Source organism: Dysidea avara, chromosome 3 (assembly GCF_963678975.1).
Source record: "Dysidea avara chromosome 3, odDysAvar1.4, whole genome shotgun sequence".
Classification (NCBI taxonomy): Eukaryota; Metazoa; Porifera; class Demospongiae; order Dictyoceratida; family Dysideidae; genus Dysidea; species Dysidea avara.
In genome coordinates, this window is record NC_089274.1 from 17,754,049 (window position 1) to 17,775,913 (window position 21,865).

The following is a 21,865-nucleotide window of genomic DNA, read 5'->3' on the forward strand; positions in this document are numbered from 1 at the left end:
TGCTTTGTACAGACGCTGTGAAAGAAAATTTATTCCATAATGCAACCAGGATACTGTGCAGCTGCCATGCAGGTCACACTTTATACAGAGCAAAATAACTATAGAGAACAGTATATGTAAGCATGGTGTTAATCATCATAGACTATGTCAGTAAAACAGAGGGATTACCATATCCATCACACCACAATGTGTGTTGCACACCAGATAATATTTATTTTGCAGCTCAGTCAATTTGCCAGCTGTTTACAGACAAAATCCTGTAAACATCATAATTACTTGTAAAATTTTATTTCATTAGTATAGACAAATACATAACCACTTACATTAATTGTCCTGTATAAATGTGGCATGCTACACCATACAAAACATTTCTACATGAGCTCAGTTTTCAGTGACTGCAGAGTAGCATGGTGTTAGTGATAGTTCTTGTGTTGCTGGAAATAACTGGTCTTCAGGTTGGAGTTGAGGCCAACAAAAAGGTTTGTAATAAGTAATGCACCAACCTATTATTGATCAGTTAGATAACTATCCTACCATTTAGGGTACATGTTATTCTCAGATCACATCTGTTTGAATAGTGACAAAATGGCACCGAGTATCAGGGGTCTAAGCTCTTTAATACTGCACTTAATTTAACAGTTCAACATAATATATAACACAAGTTGCCTTGAAACACACGCAAAATTTGTCTGGCTATGGCAACACTGCAGGTTGGTGAAAACAGCTTGATGCACTTTGCATGCCATTTTATGGGTTCATTGTATGCACAGCTTATGTAATAATTTTAAAGTAGTAGCAGTTGTCCCACATATTATCTGTTATAATACCATTTCTCCATCAGGTTCAAGTGGTAGAAACTATTCTACCCTACAACCAACTGATGACTCCCCATTGGATACATAAACACTCTACCATTATCGGACCACATGCCCTCTATCCTCAGTATTTTGAGATCCTTCCTACTAGTGGACCAGAAGATATTCATGCTCTACAACTTCAACTGGTACCTCCTGGTATCCTAACAACTACTGATAGTGTTACTGTAGCAATGACAATTGCTGTGGATACTACACTGGCTGATAGTGCTGAGCACGATGTTTCATTTGGTATTGGTGATGGAACAAAATTTGTTGGGTTTCATATTGTTGGTAAAAACAACTACCGTGCTCTATCACCATGCTATCTTACAGAGGGAGACAATATTGATGGAATACTTAAAAATGTCAGAACCGTCCCTGCTCCTTTAGTAGCTTCAAGAAGATATTCTAGTGAGATCAAATTACAGTTCAGATCAGCTGAACGATGGGGATCCTGCCACACAGAGCAAGATGAGGGATACACTAATATTGCTAGTTATCAACGTCTGCTAGACCTCACCAAAGGATTGCACCTTGAGGTGTACCGTGGTAGTGCCCATGAAAAGTATCGCATCAAGTACATAAAAGTTGAAGTTGATATTGACTGAGTATCCAGACACAATACACACAAACAAACTGTAGAGTTGCTGTGGCATGTACATAGTATACACTTATTTACAATGCTTATTAGAATTCATTTTAGTGATCTTGATCAGCACAGCTGTCACTTGATCTAAGCCGCACTGTTAATGGTTGCCCAGAAAGAGGGCTTAGATGCATTCCTTCAATTTAATCACACATATAGGTACTTTATTTTAGCTTCAAACATAGACCTATGTATATAATTCACAGCACCAACTAATAATAGAGCAATGATGTGCACACATCTGCACTGTCCATGGTGTATCGTGCACCACAAAAAATATACTGCTTGATCAACAGAATTCCTGCTGCAATCCATAGGAGATTATGGTTGGGTTGGCTAGTAGGAATATACACACCTATCAGCCTGTGATCAATCCCCAATGATGTCTATAGTATTCTAACAACTTAGACAATACATGAAGTCATTTAATGCTCCCAACGAATCAATGACATCATGCTACATGCAAAAGAAATGATAATAAAAATAAGTCCATGATGCATGCACTGTCATTTCTGAGCTGTACCAAAAGATCACTACTATTTAGTGCTATCATATTAAATAATAATTCTCTAGCATGAAAACATGGAAGAATGCAACTATACTCTACAATGACAGGCCTTAATTTAATTTTAAGGTGCTGCAGCTGCAACATATCACCAGGCTGTGGTCATTACAGCTGCTGGTGATAGCAGTACACAAAGGGGAGGTGGCATTGGTAAATCCTTGGGTTGGAAAAATGTAGTATCTCCTAGCAACCAAGTGACAGTTATTGTTAGCACTACAAACAAACATGTACACATCAGCTTTTATGGGGGTAGGTAAAAACAGTGGACCCGGGGAACACGGACTCGGGAACCCATGGATCCAACTCTTCTTGGAGCTTTTACACTTCACAGTATTCTATACTTGTACTAGGTACCTCTGCAAGCAGTCTTGCATAGCCAATCCATTTTTTTTCTCCCTCGCGGCGTCTCACACGATGTTTACACCAATTAGAAATTATAAGCGCCTCTGAAAAAGTGTCTGAAGCTGACTGCATTACTTACAGGTCACTCACTATTTTCCCAGAGTATTTGTTTGCACAATGTTTCTAAACTTTAGTAGCTAGGTGACATAATAGACTAGTATGCTTACTGTGCAGCAGGTGAACAATTACCAGCTAAGCCAAGCTAACCAAGTTCCAGCAGCTCTTCATATGTCATGATGCATTTGCACAATGTTCCTAAACTACTCTAGTAGCTAGGCGGCAATGGGCATAATAGACTAGTATGCTTACTGTGTAGCAGGTAGTGGCCTATAAATGCAGTCAGCTTCAGACACTTTTTAGAGGCGCTTATAATTTCTAATTGGTGTAAACGTCGTGCGAGATGCCACGAGGGGAGAAAAGTGAATTGGCCATGCAAGACTACTCGTAAAGGTACCTAGTACAAGTATAGAATACGGTGAGGCATATAAAATTCCAAGCAGAGTTGGGTCCCCGGGTCCTTGGTCCCCGGGTCCACTGTTCTTACTTACCCCTTTTATGGTACCACTATTGGTTTTGCAAGGACATGTGTGTCTGCCCAAAACTAATTATGTGCAGACATTGTGCTATTTGTGCACATTTTGTCTGTTGACCACACGTTAATTTAAGGCCTGCAATGATCAGTTCCTGATGGAGATGTACTATAGTAACTCTACAGGCAAGTGTAGCATATCAACAACAAACTTAATGTATATAATCTCAAATATGGAATTGTGAACTGTGTGGCTCAATACAGCCAATGTACAGATCACATTACAAAAGAATTCAACAAAGTCATTTGTTTACTATAGTCATTCATCTCAGTAGTCACTAGCAAGTGGCTTGCACGAAATGCTCACACTGGATGAATTTCATCTCTGAATTTAATACAACACCTCAAGACAAGAGTAGAAAATTGGTCAATCAACAAGCCTACAAAAAAACAAAATCCAAATTGGAAAAACCAGAGAGAACAAGGAAACACTAATAAAAGTGACATGTTATTCTATGAAATGGTATACACAGCTCAACTTCACATGTAGATAATAGCTACAAAGTAGCAATGCTTCACACTGTTTTCAGTGCATGCACCCTAAATATAGCTGCTTTGTTACTGCTTATGAACTCCAGTGAGTGGCAATAGCCGAAATCTGGACATTTCTTGTGCATGTATAGGGATCACCCTACTGAGTTCTGTTTGTTGCAAGATGATTTGCCTTGTATCCTACATTACCACTGATGACTGCTGAATATTGAGCAAGGGTTTTGCATGCGGAATGTCCAACAACATCTTATGGTACATCTCTTAACTGGAACAAACACAATATACTATACGTAACAGTACCTTTGGTATGCCTTGGCCACAACACTCATCATAACATGAAATCTGATAATGTGCATCAGTTATGCTTGATTGCTGATGTCAAGCATACTGACACACGATATGCTCACTACAAAGTGTTCATCAATAGAAACAGTTCTGAATATATGTAGCAACAAAGGGTTATTATAAATTGTTTTTAACCGTGAATTACAACAGTGATATCTTTGTGAAGCAGATGGTCACACCTGAAAAGACTCATAATGCATCACAGTTAATTACTGAAGCCCTACAAACTAAATGTCATTAACACATTAAGTACGTAGCAGCTACGTGCACAGCAAAATTTCTTTGTAATAGATTGAACAGTGTCTTATATTAAAAATAGATTTTTTTACAAAGATTTTATCTTATTTCTCCAAATCTAAATATTGTGCAAGATGACACCTACAATACATGTAAAGAATCAGGGTCTGTCAATAGATGAGTCAACTAAATCAGATGTGTGAAGAACAAAGTATGTGAAAGCAATTCTTGAATACACTTTACACTCATAATATAGTAATCTCTGTTGCAGCAGTGGACTCGTAAGTAATAAACTATTAGATATATTGCATCTTGTTAAGCACTTTTAAATATATCTACAGTTTGTAAACAGCTCCAAAGTTATGCAGTCAGCTGTCTGAATAATCTACTTTGTAAATAAATCTCAAATTACCACATGCAAAACAGAAGCTCACTATTTGACATTTCTATACTACAAACTAAACCTTACAATGAAAACATCATTGTACAGTGGTAATTCTATAGGGTCAGTGGTATAGCCAAGGGTGGGACTGGGTGGGCACATGTCCACCTAGGCCCAGTGGCGCCTGCTTGCTATTGTTAACAAGTACAAGAAAAAATTAGGAATTTCAAATTAGAGTAGGGACAGTGTATAGTGTTGCAATATAAAGTACTGAAACAAGCTAGATCGAAGTAGCTAGTACATAATGTACAAATACTGTAAAACAATAAGAAGTGAGTATCCCTACTGTGCTCCCTACTCTACTTTAAAATTCCTAATTTTTCTTATACTTGTTTGTGAAGTCTTTTTTTGCAAGCTCATGCCTACTAAATAGCCTGCTTTTCACGAAACCAGTCACAATATTTTAATCACAGCACTATTATAACTCATACAATAACAACTGATCAGTGGGCGTGGGTCTACATAAGCCTGCAGACAATAATGGACATGGATTCATGTATACCTAGAATGGGAGTGGCTACCATATGTCTACAGACAGTAATTTACATAAGTGGGCATGGCTCACAAAAGAAGCAGGGCTACGCTATGATGTGTCACTACGTGTCCACATTCTTACACTAATTAGTTTAGCAAGTGGGATCAGACCCAGATAATTTGTAAAGCAGGACCTGGATGACCCGACTCGGTTGTAACATTGTTACTAAACTATATTTATTGGCTTACACGTTGCTAGTTTGCTGTGAGTTGCTCTCACTGATCGATATCAACTACCAACTTTGAAAAATAGCAAGCCACATGTGTTCAAATAGTTTGGTGCAACAACCACGTGTATTCGAATAGTTTGATGCAATATACACGGAAGCCCTACTTCAGTCTATTAACACTCAGTGGTAGAACCTTGACTGATGGTCATGGTAAAGAAGGATAAAAGGTAGGACAACAGCGCAAGCATTGTATGCTTATCAATATACCAAAGGTTATTTCTTAAGCGAACTAGCAGAGGAGGGCAGTCACGCTTTAAGCGCTGCTAAATATATTACACAAATGGTTTGTTTATAAACTGGTGAAGAACACTAAGCTTACGACAGGAGTTACCACGCAATATTTATTGCTGCTTCGTATGGTATGCGAAGGGCTGAAGTAATGGCACCCAATATACATGATATTGTTAATATCGCCATAAACCAAAAGGTTTTTGAAAAACCAAACATACCATCTTAAAACTTACACTAAACCAAATTCGATTATCCAGTAAACCCCATTCAACCCCACCGTTTGCTAGATTTGTATTGGGTCTATTGAGGCTCACGTGAAATACCAAGTTCAACTATGCAATTAAAGCAATAATTTTATATAGTGCTTAAAGTGTGACCACCCTCCTCTGGCGAACTAGAAATGTTTCTGCGAAAGAATTAGGGCTGTAGCTGTAATCAGTTTTCCACTACGCATGACTGAAGGCATCAGGCAGGCAGGCAGTAGAAAATTCCGTTATTTTAAAAAACCTGTAGCAACTTGACGGAAACGTTTTGGGTTGATCTGAAGACACTTTTGGGCTTGATTTTACCCAACCCATACTGTCATAAATCGAGGCAGGTTTTTGGGTTATATTATATCATGGGCCACACCCACACCTTCGATGTCCCTACTATACAGTACTATCGTACTGTATGATACGAACAAGAGACAAGTATATAGTGCACACCTTGGCAGCACGATATTTTCATTGTAAGTCAGCAGCTGATATTGAGATAAACTGAATAATTACATCACATAATCCGAGTAGTTTCTATTTAATGCATAGCATAAATTTTAGACGGAGGAAGAGAGGAACCAAGGAAGGAGGGATCCAGTCTATTTTTTCATGTCGGAATACTGCGTTGAATTTTCTGCTGTTAGGCAGTTAGGCAAGTAAGTTGGTTGGAGATGAAAAATTGCGATTGGTGGCTGAATTAAGCCATACAATTATCTCAAGAGTCAGGATGGAGTATAAAGAGTTGTGTACAAGTACAGAAGAGTTAAAAAGAACAAGACAAGGTGTAATAAGTTAGTTGCTTCTATATCATTTATGCAGTAGCATTAGACTAGTGAAATAAGCTGCAGAAACAGCAGTGTAGCGTATTATTGGCTAGCTAGATACATTTATGTACTTTTGAACAGCTTTTAAACCAATATATGTAAGAGTGGACTCAACTCACATTTTGTAATAGTTGCATGGAGTGAAATGTGTGGGTGAGTGTGCCCACCCATCCTTGAAGGCCTGGCTACATCACTGTATAGGGCTAAATAGTCATGCAGAGATATGCTTTCCAGAGTCCCTCCAGCTTGCATACCCCTGTGATACTATTATAGGTTTGAACTAAAGCTGGTAATATTTTGTCTTGAATCACCATAAATTCACGACTTTTGTGCTTTATGTGTGTTATAGATCAATTGGAAGTGAGTGGTACTGTAAGTGGCAAAATTGTATTTCAATTATGCAATTCTTGAAAGTTTGCTCATATATATGCTTCCAGATTTATACATAAACAATAGGCAATTTGTTATAGCATAGATTTACAGTGGGATAGCAATTCCAATAACACAAACTTCTTATTAGCGTGAACAGGAGTACATTATACACTAGAAACCAACTTACTACTTAAAGTACGGTGTACATACAAATTCAATGAATGTAGTTAAATTTTCATGCTCAAGATTTTGTAAAACGCAACCGGTTTGGAAAAAATGTGATCATGTGTTGTACATAAGATGAGACTGCAAAAATCTTCCCTTTTCTTCATCTGTGAAAATTACATACCATTCATATAAACGCACTGTCTACAACTCTGGTTTGGGATTATTAGATCTTTTTCACAGCAATAGTTTAAATTATGTACATCTATGTGGTAAGAAGTTCACTATGTGATTCAAGTACCTTGAACTACATGCATGCCTTTTTAAAAAGGGCTGCATGCCTTTTATAAACAAATGGAAACACTTGGTTAAGTGTGTGACACATGCAGTACCCCAACATGCATACATACCTGTAGAGCTGACAGTAGTAACATGATGCCATTTTCATAATAATCATGTTGATGTAGTGTGATATTGTGCTATACATACCAATGTGTTGTATAAGGTAAGAACTACACTGGTACTAGAGCTCACAGGATTGTACCAGTTACTATTGGTACTGGACCTCTGGTTGCCTTCTTCTGTACTATGATATATTGACTGTACAGACTTAAGAACATTCCTTACACTAGTAATACTAGTATCATGTTTGTATACTGAACTAATGCAAATATTGTTGTACTTTCAATGCGGAAAAGAAGCTTATGCAAATATAACTGATATCAAATGTAAAGTCAAATAATCAAAATCCACATCTTAAAGTTGCTATGACATACTCTTAGTCTCACTATAGATACCACCGTTAAAAGTTCACTAAAAGTCTACTGGTCCTCGTATAAGATTTTATACAGTAATTGCTGGGTACCTTAGCATGAGGCAAGTGATCTTGTAGTATTAAACTGCTCTAGGACTACAGTGTACAATGTTCAAACCCATTATACATACCCTGTCTGCTGGTGACAAATGTATAGCAAATATATAGAAAAGCTTAAAGAGTATGCTGAGATTACTGCTATACAATAATCCCTATTGCTTGGATACACAGTAAGTGACGTCTAGAATACACATTTATAATACACATTATACCAGAGTGATTGCAATACTATAGAACTTACATTTTCTAATAGTCTTTACTATATCTATTGAGTTCTGTGTGTGAGAATGCTACCATGCAACAATTATCATCATGTACAACAAATACGTAGCAGTTCACAGCAGCTAGAGCCTGATTGCATAGCAACAAGATTAATGTACTACTGTAAAATCACTAACTTGGTACCAAGAGTACATGATAAGGCTCTACAATGATGTACTCTTTCTTGCATGTTTAAACATGCTTTGGTCTGAGCATATGTTTATTAAATCCTTTTTTGAATCTACCAGGCTTGTGTGAGGCTTATGCACGAGTGTATCCACTAGTGCTACAATAAGGCAATTTGGATATGGCCTTAATCTCTCTGGAAACAGATGCATATGCCTGCACACTAAGTCAACATTTTACTGTATGTCGTTGTTAGGAATTAGCACATTATACCAGCATCCACAATATTACAATGGAGATTATATAGCAGTACTGCAACTAACAAGACTATGCAGTATGGTAACAAAATGAAATTAACTCCACTAAATCGACAGTGGCTGGCCTACTTTATTGTATGATTATAAATTAGTTAACTATTATTGTATATAAGTTTTTGCTATGTAGTTGCAAATTTGTTAAATTCTTTTTGTACAGATCAGGCTTTACAGGCTCCTTGAGCCTTCTTTACCTGTAACACAAATACTAATACTAATACTAAACTTCCTGTAACTGCAGTATCTGAAGAAGACTAAGTAGCTAGCTAATACTTGGAGGGGATTATTAATTTCTTTGTAGTTTTCAAATTTCGATGCTCTGTAGACGCAAACAGTCAAATATTATGTATAGCTTCATATTTGCTACCACCTTAAAGCCTTAACTACTTAACTATTTATTAAGTATATTCTTCAATATGGCATTGCTTACCTGTAAAAAAAGCTCTTGGGGAAAGTAATTAGTGATCACCTAATGTATAAGCAATGGACTCATTATACACTATTTCACCTGAATGCTTGCTATTGTCTAAAACACATAGTCACTTGCAATACGGCATCTTCTAGGATTTTAAACCACCATAAACATTTAACTCAGCTGCACTTAGATAACTACTGACATTATCTACCATAGAGTTGGGTTGTTAAGCGCATGTATCTATTAAGCACATAGTATTTGTTAAGCGCATACACATTTCTTGTAATTAACCATGGATGATAAGTGCACATGGCAAAATGCGATGATAGAGCTACACACAGCAAGAAAAGCTGAAAGTAATAAAAAATTAATGTCTCCTCAAGCGCTTACGCCTCCCTTGAGGTCTCTCTTCACTATGTATACAGCAAATCAGCCATCTGGATAGTGATAATCTCATTCATCACGAAGGATTTCACCCGGAAATGGAGTCACATATCCTTGCATACTGGCGTGGTGACCGGCACAAACTATTAACTACTCTATTACAACATAGTGATTCCATGTTATACCCACCATAATTATTTATTAGGCGTATGGGGCTAACAGATAGCATGATTTTTACAAAAAGTTTTCTCTGAAAATTATAAGCGCATGCACTTAACAACCCGATTTTACGGTAGTAAAAGGATTTTAAATTCTCACATAAGCATCTGATAGCTACCATCCAGTGAAATACAATACGCAAACTTGAATCTCTAATTTACTTTAGTTTGCTATAAAATTAATACTTAATTGTAAAGCTCAAGATATATAGAGGAAGGTCACATCATTTTTAATGACATGAATACTACTACTAGTGTGAGAGTTATTCAAATATATACATATATCTACCACTTTGAGAACAATGAATTCGTATACAATAGGAACTACATTATACACAATGTAATACCACATGTAAAAAGAACTAAGTCAATTTCTTATGAAATTCTGAAGTAAGCCCTTAAAGACACAAGCAAGACAATTGGCTATCTCGTATATTACCAAATATAGGCACACAACTGCCTATATGCCAAATATAGGCACAACTGCCTATATGTGCCTTACCAAATATAGGCACACAACTGCCTATAAATATGGCATGTGTACTCTTTACTGTCACTTTGAAGTGAACTGTCATATAAAAGTGTAAACATCGTTGGATAACTCTGCTACAGACATCATGTTAGTGATAGCAGTACTTGTGCTACTGGGAATAACCTCTTTCCCAACTGGAGTGGATGCTGGCATGAAGGTGAGTACAGATATGTCAGCCATTAGACATAGCTACTATATAGTGACAACCACATACATGTACTTCTGATGCCAATGTTTCGCAAAAGTAATTATGTTTCCATTAGGTGTGCATGAAGAAAAGCATCCTGCCCTATCGTCAGCTGATGACCCCTCAATGGATAAAAGACAATGCAGTCATCGCTGGACGTTATAATCTCGACCCTCAGTATTACGAGATCAGTGCTACTACTGGACCATACTATCAACTTGCCCTGCAAATTCCACTAGTTTCTGCTGGTATTCTAAAACCCAACGACAGTGTTTCTGTAACAATCATACTGGCGATGGATACTGCATGGGCAGACGGTAGAGATCATGATTTTAGGTGTGGTATCAGTGATAACACATCTTTTGTTGGATTTATTCAAGTTGATGAAGATAATTATAAGAAGTATTCACCATGTCGACACCTTGAAGCAGAGAAGGGTAACGGAGTTCTTGTAAATTCTAAAGATGTTAATGGACATAAGGTATCTTCAAACCACTTCTCCGGTGAAATCAAGATGCAGTTCAAGCCAACTGAACAATGGGGATCCTGTCACACAGAGCATCAGGAAGGATACACTAATATAGCTAACTATGATCGTAGCCTAGATCTCACTGAGGGTTTGTTCCTTGAGATGTACCGTCAAGAGCCTAATGAAATTTATCGCATCAAATACATCTCAGCATATGTTGAACTTGAATAATAAATGGACAATAAGAAATAGCACAGTGATCATTTTTCCTTCTTTTTTGTATTTTTGATATATATATATAGGTTAGGTAATAGGTTGTCACTGTATTTTTGTAAAGACAGTATCACAATATTTGATACATTCATATACCTGGTGTTCATGGTACCTAGGGTAATATAATGGCTATGAGTTATCATAGCGTCTAACATGTTCAGTTCAATATTAACATTCTTGGTATTGATTCTTTATATCTATAAGATACTAAGAACTTTCTCCCTGTCTCTGTGTGTGTGTGTCTCTCTCTGTGTGTCTCTCACACACATGCACATGCACTTGGAAGGGAGCATCAAAGAATCAAGTGGCGGCCATGTTGAGGGAAATTACACATTTGTGTCTACACACACACACACACGCACACACGCACACAAAGCATACAATAGCTGTGTGGAACACAGCTATTGCTGCCCAGCACTGGGATGCCTGTGCACCACTCAGGAGCTTGAGCCTTGTGCAGGCAAATCCTCCTGGGGCAGGACTAGTAACACGCAGGAGGACTGGTCAGGTCTCACTGAGAGGTCACAGCGACCCCAACACTGCTACATGAGACAAGGGCAGTTGGGCATTTGTCTCCCCAGTTTACACCAGGTATCCATTGATGTTACAGCTGCCACAAGGTTCCTAATATACAGTTGAGTAGAATGTGAGTAAAGTTTCTTGCTCAAGGAAACAACAACACGAAATTGGCATAATCATGCCCAAAACCTTTCGATTACCAGACCTATGCTCCAGCCACTTGGCTATGCTCAGACACACACATGCACATACACACATACACACGCAAACACGCACGTACATACACACACACACACAAGCACAAACACACATGCACACACGCGCGCATAAACACACACACACACACAAAGCAAAGCCTCCAGCGGCCGTGCGAAACCCCTACCAATGAACTAGCACTGGGATGCCTGTGCACCACTCAGGCACTTGTGTAGACAAACCCTCCAGAGGCAGGACTAGTAACCCACAGTAGAATTGTCCAGTGTCACAGAGAGAGAAGTTGCAGAGTTTACAACAACCCCAACACTGCTAAGTGAAACAAGGACAGTTGGGCATTTGCTTTCCCAGTAAACATCCCCATTAATGCTACAGCTGGGTGGGCTGCTTTCCCAGGCTACCAGGTCCCCCCAATTGCAACTTATGCAGTCCGTATGGGCAATGAAAAGATGGAAAGAGCAAGAGTACTAAGTAATCTATTCTAAGAATTAACAAGAGGGATTCAAAATTATACTTTAGGAGTAAGACTTTAAGTCAAATTGAATTACTCTGCTAAAAATTGAAATACTCTAATAGAACAGTCAACTACTCTAATAGAACATCCATCATTAAAACTATCCGTGCATAAGCTGAAATTAAACCTATTCGTGCTTAAACTTATTCTTCTTGACCTGTGTACTGTAGAAGTACACAAATATGGAAATTTATCAATATATCGATAATCGACATAATGGGTACAAAATTGCTGATTCCGATACTGATATATCAAATGGTACAGTAGTACCGTTTAAGTAGGGATTGCCCAGAAAATTTCACATGCTGCCCAAAAATCTGCCTTTAAAAAAATCATCCCAGAGACATTTTATGCAACCTTTATGGAACAGTACTAGTCCATATAATATATAAAACAGCATTAAACACTTATAATTACAGGTAGCTGGATATAGATTTTTTTTTTAAATCATCAAAACTCGAATTTTAGTCCCACTGCCTCACTCACTGACCACAGTCACAAGGCTAGAAGCTAAATGAAACAGTGCACGGCCACCATTTTACACCACAATAGCAAACTCACCAGTGGGATGTGCCTTTTGGGGTCCCGACGAGTGTAGGCCCTCTGCCCCTTGTCTTTTCTTTTATCTTCAATCAGGCTGCTTGTCTTCTTCTTCATCCAACGAAACCATTAATTTTTCATATCAACACTTTCTCATATATAGATATCACAGAATTATTCCAGAACTAGATTTCAGAAGCGCTTCAGTCCTGGCGCTACGTGCAAGTTCGTGATTGGGATCCCGTTTGTGATAGGTTTGTGACCACCCACATCAATCAAAGATCTAGGTGGACTAAGCGATAGAGTACAGAGACCACACCTCTTAACAATCTAGCTGTTTACTTAACAGTAAATGACTTCACCTTTTATTGGTCTAGCTAGCTTCACACCTCTTGGCTGACTCAAGATATACTCTAATAGAACAGTCATGCATGATATTCTAATAGAACAGTCACAAGTTACATTGTTAGCTGTGCTACAACAAAAAACTAAATAAACTACTATTTTTAAAAATGGTAAATTTAAAAATGAAGTAGGGATCTATGCAACAAAAAGTAGTGAAACAAGAGATGAATGATGGTGTTAAAGTGGGCAAGTCCCTACTTTGGCACGCTAATTTCATTTTTAAACCAGGCGCGCGCCCACTTTACTGAAATTGTTTTCATAAAAGTGTGTGTGTGTGTGTACCTATCTACCTATCTACATATCTACCTATCTATGTTTGTCCGTACGCACCCACGTGAGTAAAATCGTTTAATAACGGTAAAAGCAGCTTTTACGTAAGAAGTAAAAGTGAAATGAGGTCTGTAGTAAACTTCTGCACAGGTGAACTTTGCTCTGAGGTGGTTTCTTTTCAGCGGACTGAAATACGGGTGTGGTGACTTTCCTCAGACTACCTTCCCCTTGAGGTTTTCAGGCATTTAGCAACTGAAAAACAACGGTGCAGGCCTCGTACACTACCAGGAATAGCCTATCGCTTCGAGTTGAAAGGGGACGTATCCCTTACGTACGCGAACGAAAATGAAGAGCAGCTTTGAGGCTTTATCGAAACAATTTGTGGGAAAAAACACATTAGTCACACTATAAAACAGTTTAGAAGATAGTTCTGTGCGTAATATGTTGGTAAAAGCGGTTTGTTTAACAAACGCTTCCTTAGCAGTGCATAGCAACGTAATTGAACGAATTACGAATATTTCATGAATTACAAAATACGAGAATTAGCTAATAATATTATTGCACAACCCTACCCTATTGTAAAGTAGTAATATATAGTTGGTTAACTCATGGTAGCATATACTGTCTATAGTTAATTCCAGATGAGACAGCTAGCTGCATGGCGCCTGGTTTTTAGAAGTAGCACAACATCAACTTGTTAAATTTACAATTTAAAAAAATACTTTTTAGTAGTGGGTTACATCTGAACATAAAGGTTTTTTAGCATGGACACTACAATAAATGTTAAAAAAATATGACAAATAGGTATTTACTATAATAATCATGAATAAATTGTATCCATGAATAAAATTAGTCACGCATGAATACCACTTCACCTCTAATGGCTCAATTTACTTAGCGCATTATGTAGCATCGAGACAGGTGTCTAGAACTTATCAAAACAGTGTTATAGAGCTCACCTGCATTAAAAACAGCTTCATTTCAGTCAAAGGAACTACTCAACATGCTTTGAGAAACTACAAAGAAACCAAATCCCACAATTGATTTTAAGATATGACTATATAATGGCACAAAGAGATAGCAAAGGACATCAAAGAAATCTGAGGATTTCTTGGAATGGGTTAACGCGATATATGCACACCTAACTGTGCAATATCTTGAGTCAACGAGATATGTAACACTTTCACACCTCAGATCAAAGGAATTCCAGAGGATACATTTGCCATGTATACCTCAACACAGGGAGACATCTAAATGTACACCGGTGTACATTGAAATGTATCCCGGGAAAGTGGTTGCACTTCTAAAAGAGCAAGCCACTTTCATCAAAGCAAGTATGGCCTTGATGTGGATGAGGCAGTGGAATCACCCTCTGTTTGTTTTATACAAGCTCAGACAGAAATCGATTGTGGGAATAAATCAATGTTCACGTGATAATTACCACAAATTGAAGTGTTTCCAGAAGCAGCAGTCAAATGATGGCATTTTGGTATCCTTGCCATTCTACAAGTTGGAAAATGTTACTTAAAGATGAGAACTAGTCTTACAGTGCATTCCCAAGCATTTCGGCACGTATTTGAATGTGGACACGCCCACATTAAGGACGACACGAGTTAACCACTATATAACAAAGCTTACCCCTTTAGGTCTTTAGTATATGTTGTGATTAGTCTTTAAACAATGCGAAAGCATTAAAACACTTGTAACTTCCCTGAAATTTGCCCTACTCGACTTTCCGCGATATCTATAGGACTTGTCCGTTTATTATAACAATCGTAGCTACAACGTTACTTGCTGCCTAACCATAATCGAATCTTTCAGGCATGCATATATAACAAATCCAGTGATTCCACTCGTATTGGCATTAAGGCTATGAGCCTTAATGGAAGTGCTACATATTAGCTGTAACATGGACACTCGTGATTTGCCAGAAATGTATGCCCGCAGTCCTCGGGCTGCGCCCTCAGACTTTGGGCATACATTTCTGGCAAATCACGAGTGCCCATGTTACAACTATAAAATATGCACTGGTTGCAGTGCATATATCTCGTTAAGGCAGTGCGTATATCTTGTTAACATTTTGAGCCAGTGCAATATGTGATATATATGCACTGGCTTTCCTGTGATCTGAGGTGTAAAAGTGGTATATATATATACTAGTTGTACCCGCACAAAATGCGTGTGATACTAAGACAATTGTTTTGTGCTATTGTGTGAATACACTTAAATTTGAGCATTACTAATGATCAAGGAGTAATCACACCAACAAAGACATGATTATGCATAGCCACTGATGTGCACGCATAATTTCTTCAATGGTGTGTGGCACTAACATACCTAGCTATAATGTTGGTGAACTTGCATCAACAATGAGTGACTGATGTCATAGTTTATATAATGTAGATTGGCCTTGTGCACTGGAATTTCTGCACATCTGTGCAGTACTCATGCATGCAGATGGCTTATCAAGATGCATGTGTCCAGTTACAGGCTCTAAAGATGCAGTGATCTACACAGTCCTCATGAAGGTGGCATATCAAGATGTGACCCATTACAACCATGCACATACACAAAAGAGATTAGTTTCGAGCAGCAAATGCCACAATTGGGATGTACTCTACTTCATTTAGATGATGTTGCATGAACTGAATTGGAGTTCCATCTCTAAATCCTAGTCACGACTCATGGTATTGTTGTGTCTTTACTTATTGCATGACAAAGTGTGCATGCAGTACATACAGTATTGAGTGTGTATGGGTATTCAAGTTAATTGGCTGTACTGAGCAAGAAGGTCAACACCAGCATGTGTATTTGGATGGAGAAGAGTTGTATTTGAGTTGCTAGAATTAGGTATCAGCATAGCCCAGGTGAATCCTTCATAGGAAGAGTGGTTGCTCAATTAGAGGTCACATGTGTTCTATTAGGGTAGTTAAACCAATAGAGCTTCTGGAAGTTTCAGCTCTTCCTGTAGAATTAACCAAGGAGTGAAAATGTGTCTCCCTACACATTGAAGACTGCAATAGCAGCTTCATGATCTTGTCCATGATTCGTCACCTGGTAAGGTAGATGTATGTTCTACTAGAGTAGTTGAACGTAATCTTCCGTTCTTCCTCACCTACAATGGTGTCATCCTGCAGGCTGTTAGGCAGCCTGATTAGAGTGATCATCGCTCGTTAACTTTCCACACCCACTACAAACTGTTCTTTTTTTACTTTTTCCTTCTCCCTTGCAGTGGTGTACCGGTAATCCTTCGTTTTAGGTCTGTCTGTAGTCCCTGATGTGCTTGTCTTTGTGTTGCAGTAGCTATACTTCATCTAGTGCACAGTGGTTTAGGCTTCAGGATGTCTATCCTTGTAGTGGACAGCACAGCAGGGTGCAGAGTGTGTGCTCCCGGCGAGTCTTCCTTCTGTAGTCGCTATCAAGTAGCCTGATAGGAATGATCTTCGCTCATAGACTTGCCACACCCACTACAAAACTCTCATTTTATACTGGTGGGTGTGATTGCCGGATGATAGAGTACACACCAGATCACATGATCAAATTCGCTGATGTAATTGGTTAAATCATGAAAAAGTGATTGTTCCTATTTCATTGTAAGCTTGTGTTAAACCATGATGTCATCTGATTTCTATTGGCAACGTGTGTATACCGGAACGCCATATACGCGTATCATAAACTTATAAATAATGGCCATTTACAGTGATAAGTATCTTGCAACCAACGTAATGATAGACACGAAAACCACCTGATGACACATTGATTTGGACAGGTAGATGGTCTAGCAAGTTTGAAGCTAATCGGGGGAAAAACCTGGGAGGAGTTTGTGTTTGAAATTTTTATGGCCTCGATTTTTCCATTTCTCATACTGTCATCCACAGGGGAGAGAAACGTCTAGTGTAGGCTGGGATGGGGAAGGCTGGTAACACGATAAGGATCTCCAGAGAGTTTTGAACAAATCCGTGTCTTCCTCGGGTAGTTATGGTGGTTTAAAGGATATTTCTCGTAGTTTAACGAATTGCCTGGATCAAAAGATTCGCCTCAAATTTTAGAGTTGAATGGTACTGATCCAATTGGAATTCGACCAGGGACAAATGGGCAGTGCCAGAAAACAGTTAGAGAATTATTATATAGATATATATAGTGGGTATTGTCAATTGTACTACAAACTTGGTGCTTGGGTTCAAATGCTTCAAGTAAAACAATGATTATAGTAAAGTCCCCTTGACATCTATAAAGTTAAACAGGGCTACAGCATCTGAGAGCTGCACCTTTACTTACTCAAGTTGCATGCCATGTACTGTATATACATCTCTCTGTTCTAAATATAGTTGTAGCACAGACAAAATGTAGCCATCATATATATCTATCCCTTCTACAGTTCTTTATCGACATAAGCAATGAATTGAAAGTACATCCTCCCTGTAAATTCCAAAGGAAATGCTCTGCAATAACTGCAGCATGAATCAGATGTTTACCAATTTGTACTAGCCTACAGTGTATATTTGGAAGGCTGTACCCTTTTACAGGCACCCTTCTATACCTGGGGGTTGCTTGGTCCACAGCTAGTTTGTAAAATGTTCTATCATGCAAGTAGAGTATCTATCAACTGTCTACTAGGTAATACCTCTTAAAGAAGCACGAGCTCAACCTTAAAATAATTTTGATGTATATAGAAGGTATTGATATGGAAAATTAACACCTCAATATGGTTTCGTTTCATAAGCAGAAGATGACAGCACGATTGAAAGGCAAGGCACAGAGGCAGACACTCCAAAAAGCACATGCACGTGACTTAAGTATTGTGGCCAAAATGGTGGCTATATGATGTGTCACTTAGCCTCTAGCCTTGCCAATGTGGTCAGGCAGGCAGACCAAAAATTGGGTTTTGGCAATATTTTTTCAATATTGGCGGCACATGTGTGGGGCTATATTTGACATTAAATACACTAAGACTATTCAGTTAAGGTACTTTTTTTCTGCTTAAGATATTTCTTGGGGGAGGGTGAGGGGGGTTAGATGCAGCATTTTGGTGGGGGTCATTCATTACTGAAACACTAACAGTACTACTACACTGTTCTATCACAACAGACCATAAGTGGTAAAAATTCCAGGGGGCTCATCTCTTTCGTTGGTTTTATTGCTCAACAAGTATAAGGTATTTTAAATTCGATTAGGGATCATAGAAAAAAGTAGGGAAACAAGGCAGGTCGCCTACACCTGGTATAGACTGAAGTAGAAATTAAATGTTCACTAGTATATCTGCAAGTGTAGGTGACTTCCCTTGTTTTCCTACTTTTTTTCTATGATCCCTAATCGAATTTAAAATTCCTAATTTTTCCTTATACCTGTTTGTTTACTTTTTTGCAACGTCATTAAGACTGGTGAACCCGTGCACACCGCATTAAAGAAAAGGATGGTGCCAGAGTTAATGTTTTCAACGTGAACGTACTATAAATGCACATCCTGCAATCAATCCAGTCACCACAAAAAATACGGATGATTCACGCCCCAACTAAAAACTTGACTCGAAAGTGAAGTGGCCATTACACTTTGCTTTCACCTATTTTCAGCCCATTACATAGCGTTACAAACAAAGAACAGTATCAAAAGTGCTTCTGCAATCAATCCAGTCACCACGGAAATACAGACAATTCTTGTTTACAAACCTAGGGAAGCCATGCATCACGCTACAGTGAATCAGTACCTTGGGCAGTCAGCAAAAAGAAATGGGATAGGCAGGCAGGCAGGCAGGCAGGCAGGCAGGCAGGCAGGCAGGCAGGCAGGCAGGCAGGCAGGCAGGCAGGCAGGCAGGCAGGCAGGCAGGCAGGCAGGCAGGCAGGCAGGCAGGCAGGCAGGCAGGCAGGCAGGCAGGCAGGCAGGCAGGCAGGCAGGCAGGCAGGCAGGCAGGCAGGCAGGCAGGCAGGCAGGCAGGCAGGCAGGCAGGCAGGCAGGCAATCAGTAGAAAATTCAATGAGCGATATCCACAATTACGTTTCTTGACGTAGCGTGCGTTATCTGTGATGTTACAAAACAAAATGGCTGCCGTAGTGTGGGGACTTTGTACATGGAGGTATTGGGTGAGATGGTGCTTCCCTATGATAGCATTTATAAATTCGAATAAGGGCAAAGGTGAGGCTTATAGTATATAAGGCAATACAAATAAGCCTATTTGTGTGCGAATTTAAAATTTTTGGTCAGCTTTCCTTGTTGGAGCTCGTTTTGCACTGTCACGGTGCATGTACTACTCCTTACCTTTATTATCTTCTGTTTACGTGTGCAAAAATCTACAGACAACATTCATTTTGAATACTGTGTGCCAAAGTCTCTAAAGCCCCCACACTAACATGGCCATTTTGTCAATTATGACATCAATTTTTGTAATTCAACGTCAAAAAATGTCATTGTGGATATCACTCATTGAATTTTTTTTTTTAATTTGTAACGATCTATTGGAAGTGTTTAAGGTCGTACTGCAGGCACTTTTGGGCTTGGTTATACCTAACCAATACTGCCAAGGTGCCAGGATGGTATTGTGAAGCTGGGTTTTGGGTGATTTTTCGGCCAGAAAGACCCAAACCTCTGTGATCCCTAATATACAGCACTACCGTACTGTATGATGCTTGTAATACTCTAATAGAACAATCAAATTATCTTAAATATTGTAACTATGTAGAAATTAGGAGCTTAACAAGCTAGTAGAGAGCATAAAGATTCTTAAACAAGATGAATCTGCATGACTGAAGTGCATTTAGTTCCCATACAATTTACAATGGCTAAAGTAGTACACTTCAAGTGACAATTCCCATTGTTGAAGCAACTTGTATGGCAATGATCCCTACTAGCATGTAAAATTACAATTTTTCTCTACATGTACACTAGTTTGGTTAACTTTTTGTTAACACAGTTTTCATTATTGTCCACAATAATGCATCAAAGGAAGAGTAGCACCACAAAAGGCTATAACTATATGACAAACAGCACATCCCTATACTAGTTACTAAGGATCAGTATACTGTAGCCATTTAGACTATCTTCTGAACCCTAATCATGGAGAATGACACATGAAGCTAGCCTACAACCACTCTGCTTTGGTACCTTTGAAAGTAATTTAGAACAGATTGTGATGTGTCAACGAAATTTTCTTGTATATCATGCAGAATGGAATCCATACTTGTTGTCTCCATTGTACAACTTTCATTGCCAATGTTATCCCTTCCCATCCTGTGGTTTTCTCCACCACCCCTTTCCCCATGATAATTGTTTGATCAAGAAGAAATAGAATGCACATAGTCTTCAACCTAATTATGCACCTCCCAATGTAACATCATCGCTTCTGTGCATGCTATTGTAGACCAGTGATGGATCACATTTCCATCCTGACCACAACCGAGATCATAGTGGGTATTCGAGCAGGACAAGGGGGTGTCACTCCAATAGGCACTGTTCTACAATCTGCGACCGTGGTCAAAGCTAAAGGTCAATGAACAAGGCCGGTTTTTCACAAAGAACAATGATTAAGCTGTTTTCCCAGCATGGTCAAAACTTCACGAGTAAGTTGTGCACGAAAATAAATGGAACCAGGTCAATGATCAAGACAAGTTTTCAATGAAAGTCAATGGTTAAAATCGAAATCAATTTTGACCAGCTTTGACCGCGGTCGCAGATCATATAGTAGTGTCTATTGGAGTGACACCCTGTTGCAGGATCCAGACCATTTTTTCTCCCTACCCAATGACAAAGAGAGAAAAGTGGTCTGGCTAAACAAGAATACCAACCCATCACTTTTATAATTCAAATATTTTGTGCAAGTAAAATATAGGTAGCAAGCTAATTAAAACTGACTCACTGGTGATTTCTTCAAATGCTTCAGCTGACAGAGGCTGTTTCCCTTGTACCTTCCTCTTCAAATTCACCCTATGCCAATCCAAACGATAATGAAGCAGTTGGTCCTGCCTGTCTTGTAATGTGACTTTACATGAGGTACAATACAACGAGTCAGAATCGCTTGGAGTACTGACTACTGGTGTCCTTTCGTCCTCTTCTACTGCCGATACCGAAAACTGATTACTGGAATCCACCAATTCGATAAGGGACCCCACAATATTGCTACCTTCTTTACTAAACAACGAGATGGTAGACATGACGTTGCTCTTTGAGCATTAA

General features: G+C 38.7%; 3 protein-coding genes across 3 annotated transcripts in view; 2 read left to right on the forward strand and 1 right to left on the reverse strand.

Annotated features, from left to right (window-relative positions):
* Nucleotides 1-21,865, reverse strand: part of LOC136249847 (tRNA endonuclease ANKZF1-like) — a 36,632-nt gene extending 14,767 nt beyond the window's left edge. Inside the window, exon 1 of the mRNA XM_066041970.1 lies at nucleotides 21,549-21,865. Within this exon, the coding sequence (XP_065898042.1) occupies nucleotides 21,549-21,843 (295 nt within the window). The 5' untranslated portion in view covers nucleotides 21,844-21,865. The remainder of the gene's footprint in view (nucleotides 1-21,548) is intronic.
* LOC136249848 (uncharacterized) lies at nucleotides 361-1,564 on the forward strand. The gene is made up of 2 exons (XM_066041971.1): nucleotides 361-479; nucleotides 842-1,564. The coding sequence occupies exons 1-2, from the start codon at nucleotides 408-410 to the stop codon at nucleotides 1,463-1,465; spliced, it is 696 nt and encodes a 231-aa protein (XP_065898043.1). The 5' UTR covers nucleotides 361-407; the 3' UTR covers nucleotides 1,466-1,564.
* Nucleotides 10,294-11,329, forward strand: LOC136249849 (uncharacterized). The gene is made up of 2 exons (XM_066041972.1): nucleotides 10,294-10,469; nucleotides 10,576-11,329. The coding sequence occupies exons 1-2, from the start codon at nucleotides 10,398-10,400 to the stop codon at nucleotides 11,197-11,199; spliced, it is 696 nt and encodes a 231-aa protein (XP_065898044.1). The 5' UTR covers nucleotides 10,294-10,397; the 3' UTR covers nucleotides 11,200-11,329.